At 40.9% G+C, this 12,500-nt stretch overlaps 1 protein-coding gene across 1 annotated transcript; it reads left to right on the forward strand.

The window, feature by feature from the left end:
* The first annotated feature begins 9,533 nt into the window (after nucleotides 1-9,533).
* On the forward strand, nucleotides 9,534-10,490 carry LOC140925959 (adenosine receptor A2a-like). Its single transcript, XM_073375778.1, has one exon. It carries the CDS (start codon nucleotides 9,534-9,536, stop codon nucleotides 10,488-10,490), a length of 957 nt encoding a protein of 318 aa, XP_073231879.1.
* Nucleotides 10,491-12,500: the final 2,010 nt, after the last annotated feature.

The following is a 12,500-nucleotide window of genomic DNA, read 5'->3' on the forward strand; positions in this document are numbered from 1 at the left end:
CTCGCTCTAGATGGCTATCGCCCTTTTCCTCGTTAAGCTTCGGTGGCCCGCCGCCTACTTTCTCTAGCCCTATATTCCAAATTTGTAGACATGACAAGTAATCTAAGCTTAATACTTTAGACAACACGGATACAGAAACAATTTCCTCTTTCCGTTTTCATCCTTAATGACTCATTAGTTGTCTCTGCTTTACAAAGTGCGGGTGGCTATGCGATTTCCCGCCAAAATAGCCTCGAGTTGCATTTGGGTTGCCATAACTGTTGATTGAGTTATTTTACATTGGTATGCCTGTTATTGTTACATTGGACGTACGGTCACGTGATTACCACATTTTTTTACCCATGGTGCTCCGCTGCGTGCGCTTCTCGCGCGAGAGCTCCGCTTCAAATTTTGTATCCAGCTCTTATCTTTGCCAAAAATAACTGCTTTCCATGACTAAAAACGTCCTCTTATTGCAATATGTTGAACAAAGAGAGCCTTCCTCGTTTATTAATTGCATGTCTACGCCCTGTGGCACTTTGTTTTTTGCGAATGGGCGTTTTTTGTATTATATTTTACAAGAACTAATTTTTGCGATGAGTTGAACCTAGTTTTTCTTGTTCTTTTTCTCAACGTTTTGTGAATTCAAGATGTGTATAAATTAAAAGGCTTCTTTTTTTACAAATTTTCATCAAAACCTGGTATAGAATGAAAGTTAGTTTGCTAGTTGGTTTCTTCTAAAACAAAAAGACTACTTGTCCTCGTTTTCTAAAAGTCAAGTTGTCATAGAAAAACTCGAACAAGATAGTGGCGCACTTCCCGAAGGAATGCAAACCCCGCAGGCACCTCGTCAGTATAATTCGCGAGTGTGAGCTACGATTGATGCTCTCAGAGTGTATGACAATTTACATGGTTCTTGCTATATCCAGAGAGTTTACACTCACACGTTCTTGCTATATCCAGAGAGTTTACACTTACCATTGATACATATTTGCGATTCGAGGAATTAAATGATTTTTGGAGGGTGTTACGCCAAAACGTGAATGGTTGATAAAAGTAACATCTGTAACAGTAACATCTGTAAACCTGAAGAAGGCTGGTATGGCCAGCCGAAATATTGTTATGAAAAAACAATACACGTTGTTCTGAATTGGCTTTGCAGTAGTCTTTGGACTTCTCGTTCTTGATAAAAGCTGCATGAGTTAAGAAGTGGGCCGCAGTTTGCAGCCAGGCGAACTCATAACGCCGCTATATTAACGCGAGCAATACCTGTTACTCGAAGGTCCTCTTAACTTTTCGATCCGGAGCTGGATTTTATTGCAGTATAGGTTTGATGGATATCAGCAAAAGTTTTTAAAATTTGTAAAATACCGATTTTAAAACATTACCTCTAGTTTGTAGAGACTTCCCCAGGGGTCCATAGGCCCGTTTCTCGAAAGTTCCGGTAACTTTTCGGGCCCGAAATCAAATATCCAAATCGAATTATAAAGAATAGGATCGCCTGTCCTGGCTTGCAAACTACTCCATTTTGTTTCTTTAACTGATTGTTTTATCATGTTAGATGCAAAACTATTGAAACCTCAATCTTTAATGTAAACGGAGACAGCTTACCGGGCCGATTAATTATGGGGACTTTCGACTTTCTTTTTCGTGCTCTTGGTCGGATGTTTCTTTGTTTCTATTTTTGCTAATTGTTCCCACCTTTATTGACCAAACGAACGCCCTACAGCAAGTTTTCCTGTTGATAGTGTGCACAACGGAGGTAAAAATTTCGCGCGTCTTTTTTGAAAGCGATTAATAGTTATGTCCTTTGACTGTAAGTACCCACAAGTAGTTACATAGTAAATATCTACACTCTGATAAACTTGTTAGGATACCTAATAAAGCAACATCTTGAATTTTGTTATTTTATGCGTATGTATATGTCTGGTATTAAATTTCGCGATTTTTCCCAAATCGCGAAAATAGCGAAATTTAATTCTCGCGAGAGTAAAAAGGTAGTGTATGGCAAAAGTTGGCTACTTCGAACTCTCAATGCTTTTAAAAAAGTCGTTTTCTTCTTATCCTTTTGATTAACATGTCAAACAGTGAAGCAAACCTTGTCCGATAACAGCAATTACACGATCTTGTGTTATGCGCAAACCAATCAGAATTAGTCCGGCCAGTTGGTTTTCTCTGCGCGTATGCGTCTGTGTTAAAAAGGAGTCCGCGTAGTTGAGAGGCAGCATGCAAGCAAGCGGGAAAAAATAAAAAAGAGTGTATCGAACTAACTACTAACTGGTTTAACTACGAATAGAAGAATAGTTGTCATTTTGTTGTTGTGTGGATTTTGTGGGCCGCGTGTTGATTCTGACCTTTTGCATACAGCTGACAGTTCTTAACCCCATTACGATTCAAATAAAAGTCGGATGAGCATAATTTAGAAAGGAAAAACACATTGTACGATCTTGTTGCTATAATTAAGTTTTTAAAACCAGCATTGAAGTCTGAAAACACATCATGGCCAGCAATTTGTCTTTTAAAAGACATTTACCAGATGGTAAATGTAGTTAATGGAACATGAAGCCCCAGGGGGGGGTAGGCTAAGGTAGCCTGCCCCAATGTATGCTCTGTTCGATCAACAAAGCCTTATTTATGAACGAAAGCACGCTAATTTTAAGATACAAACAAACTGTTCGTGGTTGGAACCTGACTAATTTGTCGTATGTTTGTCATCATATTTTTCTTAGCATCGCGCACATTGGTCCCTGTTTTCAAGGCCCTATTCATGGCTAGACTTTAATCATGATAAGACTAGGTAGCTTATGGTACAACTGTATTCATTGGTCGAGATTTGAGACACTGTCTAGCTATAAAGTTCTGCTATTTCACACCTGGTCATTATTCGCCTAGCTTGCACGAAAGCAAACAGTTACAGTAATTTTGTTATGCCGGGTCATTTACAGTTAGTTAACCTGTGTACAATTTGCGGCGGCTACAATGCGTCATCCCCTTCAGATGCCTAAAGTTACAAGTCCTCTTCGATTAATTTCTTCCTTCGCTTAACCGGCTTAGCTGCCATTTGTCGTCGGTTTGTCCTTCAGTCGCGAAGTACATCTGCACCTTTCCTGGATCCTCGACCCCGTACACGTGCTACACGTTGGTTTGTTCTGGCTTTCACCGACGCTCTACGCAGATCCCCGGCTGAGTCTTCACAAACATTTGCGAAACTCTCTTTACCCTGCTACCGTGATCGGCCATCGCGCATTCTACCGTCTCTCCATTCGCTCGGTCAGTTTTCAGTCAGCCCAAAAATCCAGTTCGTCGTACGTGACCTCTCCATTTTTGGCACCACGCTCTTTACTGTCTTTTTGAGCGGGTACACAGTGCTTACGGTTTGATAAGGCTCCCGTGACGGATCGTTAAAAAATATATCTATATATCTTCTGGAACTCATGGAAGGCCACAACTGGATTGGCAACCAATCTCCATGGCCAGATCCCTCAGATCCTTCTCATCGCCCACATCACTCTGTCGCCGCCTGCTTTCTACGTCTACCGCCTTTTGGGGGCCGCTGTTCTTCAGCTAAACTTTCCGCTGGAAGCCTTTTTTATCGCTTGGTGCAGTCCTGTCGTTGTGTCGTCGCCTGCTTCCTACGTCTACCGTACGCCAAGCGCCGTTTGGGGTGCCGCTGTTTTTCAGGTACAGTGCTTTTCTTTATCTCATTCTTTTCTCCATTTATTCCGTTTTGCCGGTATGCCCCTTCCTCCCCTTATTGTTCGCATCAGGCTTGTGATCTGTAAAGGGGTTGTTTTTTCCTTTGTCGCATTCCTTATACAGTTCCCTGCTGTTTCGATCTCCTGTACGCATTGCGTTACAAACGTTACGCAAACGTTACACATTCTTTAGGCCTGGGTTTGAGGGTTTTCTGCCCAGTCCTCCGCGTCTCGCTGCCATTCTCGCGTGGCTCAGTTCCCACATTGTTCGATTCTACTATTTATTTCCATTTTAATATTTTTAAAAGTCCGACGAAGCTCCAATCATCTCGGTTTCAGAGGCCGCCTTTTTCCTTTGGGACGGGCATACAAATTCACTGCATGTATTTTGTGTAATACGTGGTTTCAAATTCCATGTTGGCAAATAGTTCACCTGCATATAAATATCATCATGGCAAGATTACGTTACTCTTCCCCGCCGTTCAATACTAAAATACACTGTAACCTAGTATGTATATATATATATATATATATATATTTTTTCATGGACATGGTTCTGACCGGATGTTCTTATAGCTAAATTTCCACTGGAACCCTTTTATCGCTGGATACCGTTCCTTGGCAAGTGTGGCAGTTCTAAGTACTAAATATAAATATTTTAGCGATGATTGAGGTGTTCAGCTTTGATGCCATCGTTTATTAATCTTGCTACCTTCCCTTAGCGTTATTTACACGGTAAGCTAGTTTCTTAGTTATGTAGCATACCCTTGCCCATCCTTTTATATCTGCGGTTCTCTATGTAATCACTATTTTGCAGCATCAAACAGGCAATTGTAGGCCGGTCTTTAACCGTTCTTTCTATTAGCTCTCGCAGTTTTTCTTGTCATTTTAGTTCAAGGTAGGGCAGTGGTTAATTTTCAGCCATACTAGTATTTACTCCATTTAATTCATTTGCATGGGTGTGCAAAGCCGTTTCCGGCCTTTCAGCCATGTTACCTTTCCCCGCTATAGGTAAGCGATCATGTCTGGTACAGGGCTGATTTTTGTCGGTGTTATCCTCCATTCTCCCCGTGCCTTTGGGCTGGGCACACTGGTCAAACCCTGTTACATTCTAAGTCATGCCAGTCCATGGTATCCCTGGATTTTTTTTTCTGGGTTACGTTAGCCAGGGTCATTTATGAATGCGTGTACAAAGCTTATTCTATAATATTATATGCAGTGATATGTTAGCCCCATAATTTCATAGTTTCTTCCATATGATTTTGTTCTGCTTCTTGCTAGCATACCTTCATTCTCAGTTTCACTGGGATCAGTTTGTGTCCCCTGGTGTTATGTCTCTGGTTCTACGTACATGCCCCTCTTACCTTAGTTAGCATACCCTAACAGAGAAGCTCTAGAGTTATTTCTGCTGGTGTAACCATACAGAGCATGCCATGCCATCTTTTTTTTTTCTCTCACCTAAATGGCTTCTGTAATTATTATATTTCCCTGGGGGTATGACTATTCAGCTGTTATCTACATGGCCATATTGGCACAACCGTATTCCTGCTCACATGTACAACTTGCATAACGATGTTTGCAGCTACAGTTAACTTCAATTCCAACTAGCAAATCTAACTTTACTTCCAGCGCGTATACAAATTTTTACCTCGTAATTAGGTCCCAACCTGTTTTTGACGGGTAAAGTGCAAATACCATTGGAATACCACAACTAAAGAGCAGCTATCGCAAGAGATATGGCCTGAATTGTAGGGGTGTTAGTACCCCCTTACCTTATAATATTATTATGTAGTGCCACTCTTGTCCAATCTGGCTTTGCTGGGAAGTTTTTGTGGCCATCTATCAGTGGTCAATTCGTTGATAACCCAATTCGATCACCAGACGTTATCAGTCATAGCCGACTTTTTACTCATCAGTTCCTTTCATATTTAAAATAAAAAATTAACAAAAAACAAAAACTCCTGCCTTTTTTTGGTTATTAGGTGATCTAATTATTCTGATCCCTTCTCAGTTTAACTCTGTGCTTTTGTTTTGTCCTTGTATGCCTGCACTGCTGTACCACTGCATCCAACCGCGAGGTTTGACTCTCTGGGTGACGTAGTGTCCATGTCCTACTTACCTCCTGCCTCCACTGGCCATGTGGGATGTTGTGTCACTCGTTCTCTTTGCCACCAAGAAGTGTGATGTCAGAGTTCGCCTGCCGTCTGCATTGCAAGAGTTTCTGTTGCTGCCTTGGCACCTGTTCCCTTCTCCATCATGGACTTTGCACTTTATGAACTCCATTTACAACTTATCTGACTTGAATTTTGCTGGCACTGGTTGCCCCATTCTCTAGGGGTTATGTACCTGCATTTGTGGGAGAATACGTTCCCTTTTTTTTTTCCCCAAGGGGTTTTTAGGGTTTTCGTATCAGGCAGATACACCTCAAATCAGTGCCAGCTCATCACAGGTCTAAGCAAGGTTTAATTTGCGCTTAGTAATAATGACTATTGTGTTCTGTCCTGGAAAGCTGATCAGGTGTCCAGTATATTTTTTCCATGATCTGGGCCGTATTCACGCTAGTCTATTTCGCATTCCTCGTTGTAGCAAGTTAATGTCCCTGGGGCTTGTAGTTTTAATTCTCAGTTTAACCTCTGCACCGTTTGCGTGACTTTCTCCCCAAGTCTGGCTCGCCCGCAGCAAGTGCGTCTTAGGCTTACGTCAATCAAACTGGCAGTTTTAGAATGGACAATCTCTCATAATAGCTTGTGGTCTTTACTGTGCCTTTTTTTTTTTTTTTTTTTTCCATTGATACAACGTTATTTTATGCTTGCCCAGCCTCGGTCTGGGCACTGTTTTACTTTCAGTCAGGTTGGGCACTTACGCAGCCCTTTGTCACTTAACTACTTCGGGTCCGTGCTTGCCACGCGGGACTCCCATACATAAGTTTTAAAGGCCATAGTTTTTACATAGGCACAGCGTCTACTGCTGCAGCTGCGGGCTTACCAGACTGCTTTATAAATGTGTTCAAGATCGCTGGTTGTTGTTCTGTTCCCAAATGTATATTCATACTTCTAAAGCTGTCGTGCTCTCTGCTGTTCCCCAAATGGCTAGTGTGTCAGGGGACTTTATTTAGACTTCGTTTGGGTTGCTTGGGGGGATGCATTTCATGCATCTGTGGCGGTTAAGTCTGCGTTGCGACTTCCCCCAAGCTTTTGGCATTGCTTGTGTCTTGCCATCTTATTCATTTGCCTTAATCTTGTCCGATCCAGCCCGTGCGGCGCTGGGGAGATAAGAAAGGCTCTGCCAATACTCTTGTCCTACCCCACGGTAGTGGGGCGATAAGTGAGGCTTGTGTTTTTGCTGTGCGCATAACCTGAAGTCGCTAGAACCTGCCACAGGGCTGTGTCCCCCCCTTATTACGCCATCTTGTAGTAATTGTCTTATTTGCCTGCGTGCGCTATTTAGTTGTGTCACCTTTTCAAGCGTATCTTAAGCGGAATAGTGACATTAACCAGGAAAAATTTGGACTAAACGAAACGCATTGCCCTGCTCAAAACCTCAGCCTGGCGAAGGAAAAAGTAATTATAATTTCAGTTATGAGTATTCGTCTCATCTCGACTGTCGCCGCCGTCTTCGGTAGCTATCTTGTGATAAGAGCCTTTCACAAATTTCATAGTCTTCGAACTGCTTCTAACGTTGTTCTGGTAAGTTTGTCAACCGCTGACGGTTTACTGGCGATTCCTTAGATTTTCGGCATCGTCCAAATGAGTCTTAGACTGTTAAACGGCTCTGATGCTGTGTAGCTCCGGTCCCCTTGGAAAAAATAACTTTCATATCCAGCTTTTTTCGTCGTTTACTCGAAAATCCCGCTGAAATTCATTTCTGTTTTTATAAACTAAATTTCAAGGTAAAGGAAGCTTTTGGGCAGTGATAATGAACGTTCTATTCAGTACAATGTTTAAGTAAGATAAAGATAAACCACAAAAAATTTCCAAGAACTAAAGACTGCAAGCAGTTTTTCAAAAAGAAGTGATGTTATTTACAAAAGAAGAGATGGTCGATCTGAGTTGATGTAGCTCTTATCCATATTAGCAAATACAGTGTGCCGAACACATAGTTAATACAAAATCTAATTATCGGATTATTTTGCTTTTCCTAGAAAAGAAACTTAAATAAAAACGAATACCAAAAACTGTAAGGAAAAAACGGTATTGATATACCTCCCCAGGATACAGTAAAACAAAAATTATCTGCGGTAAACGAGCGAGGCACAAAATAGATACCAGTTCTCGACCGAGAAAAACTATCACGTGAGATCGAGGTCGAATGAGCCAGCCAGCCAGTCCAAGATTTCGGCCAAACCGTGAAATCATATGGCATCCAGAACGATGCCTACCCGAATTCTGCCGGAAAAGAATTAAACACGACTCTAATAGTGTGCAGTCTCCTAATTCCTCAAAACGGAAATAAACACTTTTCCAGTCAAGCAGAATGTTATACTAATTTTAATCACCTTCTTAACGCTTCAAACAGATCGCCGCTGAGTGGTGTTAGAGTCCTATTTTTGTATGTAAAATATCCTTATTAAAGGAACTGCCCGTGGGTTCTGAAATTCGAAAAAGAAAAGTGGCAAACTAAGTTTTGCAACCATATTTGGGTGTTTGCCAATTTTTCCTGTTTGGTCGCCTCTTTTCTTTACATGAACACCTGTAGAAATGTGGGCGTTCTTTATCGTATCTATTCCGCTCCAAACGTCTTCCGCTCTTTAATAAGTTTAATTTCTTATAACTGTCGCCAGCAATTATGAATACAATTTATTTCTCCTTTCGAATTCATTATTTTCCTACATAATGCTTTACGCGTGTCAATTAATTTTTAATAACACAACATCATAAAGTTAGAAATGAATACTGACTTTTCCCAGTCGCTTGATTAATGGATCAAAAACTAAGGTGTCGAGCCAGTGTGTCTACTTCCTTGAACAAAAACAATTTCTTTTCAGCTGACAATGGCTCTTCACTTTGATCCTCTTCTCCATTCAGTGCGTATTGGAATTGAAAACGGCTATTTTAAGCCGAAACTTATCCACAGTCGCAAAGAAACAGGACCCATGCATTTTTTACGCGTGAAGCCAGTTCTGATGTTGATATTAATGAACTGACTTGATAGGCTCTTCAATAAAAATAATGATGATAATAATAATAATAATAATAATAATTATTATTATTAATAATATTAATTCAAAGGAGTGTTTATAGAGGTTTTTAGATCTGTTATCACATTTCGTACATGTTCGGCTGTTCCTTGTATTTTAAACTCGATAAGACGCACTTACTAGTTTATAAAACTTTCAAAGCCTGCTGTTACAACTACTTTTTATTAAGAGTACCACAGTTCTTTTGTTTTTCTTTCTAGGCCAAGTATAAGGTTCTTTTTTATGAATTACTTGACTTTGTGCCTGTTCATTTCACCGTTGAACGCAGTCAGTTGTTTAATAAAACTTAAGAACACAATGCGTGATGACTAGTTTTATTTCCTTAACTCTTTACTACGCAATTTTGACATGTTATTTACTTTGTTAATGGATTGTTAATGAATTTGCGAAGAAATTTAGAGTTTGACGTTTTAGAAAGCAGCAATTAAGGCAGTTACCTAACATTAACCTGCATATTTTTATCAATAGTTGCTATCGTTATCTAATATCCCTTGATCATATACAGAGTTGAGTTCACCTGGCCATGGCTGACCACTGAATATTTGTATAGTTTGATTATGATAAGAGACAGAACATATTAGGTGGCAGAATTTCCTCCCGCAATTAACCAAACACAAAAGAATCCCTACTGAACTGTACAGACAACGTATCTTCCTCCCGCAATGGGGAACTATACCTTACCGAAGTGGAAATTTATTCTACTGTTGAACGTTCATGGGATTATCACAATCGTTGCTTTGCTCGGGAGTTATTTCGTGTTAAGAGCGTTTCACAAATTTCGGAGCCTGCGAACTGCTTCCAACAACATTCTGGTGAGTTTGTCCATCGCCGACGGCTTACTAGCGATTCCCTTGATTCTTGATATCATTCTGTTATGCCTTATGTATAATTTTGGGGATTCAGCTTCACATATGCTGGATATTCTTAAAGAGGTAGAGGGAACTATCACCTTGTTCCTCCTTTCGGTCATTGTTCTTCATCTCAGCTTAATGAGTTCAGAACGTTTCATCGCCATCAGGTTCGCCTTAAGATACCAGGCCATAGTGACCAAACGCCGAGCACGGATCGTTTCCATCGCGATGTGGCTGTGGGCTCTGGTCATTGTTATTGCTCTTCCATGGACGCTTTATGGGATAACAGGCCACAATGATTTCAGAGAATTTCCCAGAGAGATGCATCAAGATAGTGATAAAGCCCAAGAGCTCAACATCAGATGGCATCTTGTATTCACAGCTGCGTCAATGTTTCTTGTTCCCCTGTTGATCATTATATGCTCGTACACCTACATCTTCATAGTGTCCTACAAGCAGAGACAACTTGTCAGAAAACAGGGCCGCGACTTTCCAGGAATGCCAACTATCAAGCACGAAATGAAAGGCGCCCGAACTCTCGCCATTGTTGTGGCGCTGTGTCTGCTCAGTATCATTCCTATCCTTGTTGTGACATCCCTCCGAGTTTTCTGGAGCAAATTACTCGGAGGCCACCTCCATCAAAAGTTACTGCAGCATATCGTTTATAACGTGGCCATGTTTTTGAACGCTGCATGCAATCCTCTTTTCTATGGATGGAGAAATGAGGAATTCAGAAACGCTTTTCGCAAGATGCTAAAGTGCTGCTAAGCGAGTTTAGCGCCTGAACGCCGTTAGGTATTGAAGGCCATATCCAAGATTTAATATTCTTTTCTTGAAGGCAAACTGGCTAAGTATCGAGTAACAGACGATACCAAACTCTCTTTTGCAAGCCACTGAGAACAGCTCAATTTGGTTTGTACCTTTCCTCTTTTATCTGCTAAATTACTAGACTCAAATAAAGAGCCCATACGCAGGAACTGTAATAATATAGCGGCGCGAATGTAAGTTGGTCAAATTTTGTAACGAGTTTCATTTTGAGTAAAAAAGGACTCTGTTCTATGAATAAGTCCTTTTACAAGGGGCCCAGTGAAGGACATAAACTAATAGCTGCGAATTCGTCAACATTTTTACTGTCAGCAGACAAAAGAGGGATTTTTAACTGAGTGCTGGGACTTGATCAAAAACTTGTTGATACTCGGGGTGAGGAAAACCAGCGGCGATTCCAACACCCCCATGCAGACCCATTTTAACTCTTAAATGTTGTAAAAGAAAAAGCTGCGCAATTTCATTCGTGCTTATGGAGATAGCATGGTGAAGAAACAAAATTTATCCATAAAAGTTTAGAATTAATTTCAAACATTCCAGTCTCTTGGTATCATGCAATGAAATACCAAACCCAAAAACAAACCACAAAAACGCATATACCGTTTAGGCACACGGTTCAAATTAGATCTGTTGGGAGCCCGGGGAAGGGGGTGACTTCCAAACGAAAACGATGGAATATTCGTGCTCTCGCTTAGGATTGATCATGGCTGAAACTAATGTGATATCTTTACCCATAGAGGTATCATTGTGGATTGTGAGTAAAGAAACAACTAGATAAAACAAACAAATGCTTTGTAACAAAGGGAGAACAGTTGTGACAAAATCGCGAAAAAACGTGAAATTTGTAATTTTTGCAATTTCTGTTAAAATTGTAAAATCCGCAGCGCCGCTTTGAGGATGTGTTGCTATTTACATAACAAAAGGGAACAAGTTGTGAAAATCGCAGAAGACTTTGACGAGACCTCGTGAAATTTGTAAATTCTGCAGTTGCCATTAGAATTGTAAAATACGCAGCGCCGTTTCTCGCAAGCTGATGGCAAAAAATCGTTAATTTTGTACATTTTGTAGTTTTCGCAAGGCCATCGTGAAAAATCGTTAATTTTGCAAATTTTGCAGTTTTCGTAAGGGTGGGTAGAAAACGAAGACCTAAGACCTAAGACCCAAAAACGAAGACCCCCCTCAAAATCACTTATAAATATCTAGAAACGGGTACCTCGACCTACATTTCAGCGGGTCGTGGAGAACATAGAACGAGGGAAAACAGCTCGTTTTCGTAAGGCCATCGCGAAAAGTCGTCAATTTGTAAATTTTGTAGTTTTCGCACGGTCATCGTGAGAAATCCTTAATTTTGTAAATTTCGTTGCAGAGTTCAATCTAGGACATAAGTGTCTCCTGTAGGAATCAATTAACGACCAAGTCCCACTCAGATTGGTCTCCCATAATTAAAATTCTGATTAATTTTACGACGAACATCTTGTGTCTTTAATTTACCAGTCCCCCCCCCCCCACGCCATTTTGGATGATGTCACAGGTCTCCAGTAGCACATGAAATGCCAAGTCCAATAAAACGCTGTAATGGAGGGAAACCCAATCGGGGATTTAAATTCCCCCTCCTTCTTGTATCACGGTGGATACGAATTTGCTTTTCCACCGGTCAGAGTGTCAATAGTTGATTACCATTTGTGGCTTTTTCCCTTTTTCGTTGGACAAGAAAATTTGCTACACCTTTCTCTCTTATCATCTAGGGGTACAGATGGGCACTGTAGGTTAACCCTGCGATGGCGTTTCTACTGAATCCTTATATTTAAATTTTGGAAACCACAGCTCATGATTTATCCCCGGGGGTAACTCCCTCTAGTGGCCTTAATGGGGGTATGGGGGGGGGGGGGTTGACCGCTCGAACGGGGTACCTTTTTCAAGCTTCAGGGATATAAAGGGGTAGGGATTTCACCT

Source organism: Porites lutea, chromosome 2 (genome assembly GCF_958299795.1).
Source record: "Porites lutea chromosome 2, jaPorLute2.1, whole genome shotgun sequence".
Taxonomy (NCBI): Eukaryota; Metazoa; Cnidaria; class Anthozoa; order Scleractinia; family Poritidae; genus Porites; species Porites lutea.

Coding starts and splice junctions, on each gene's coding strand:
- LOC140925959 (XM_073375778.1), top strand. CDS start 9,534: ATGGGGAACTATACCTTACCGAAGTGGAAATTTATTCTACTGTTGAAC.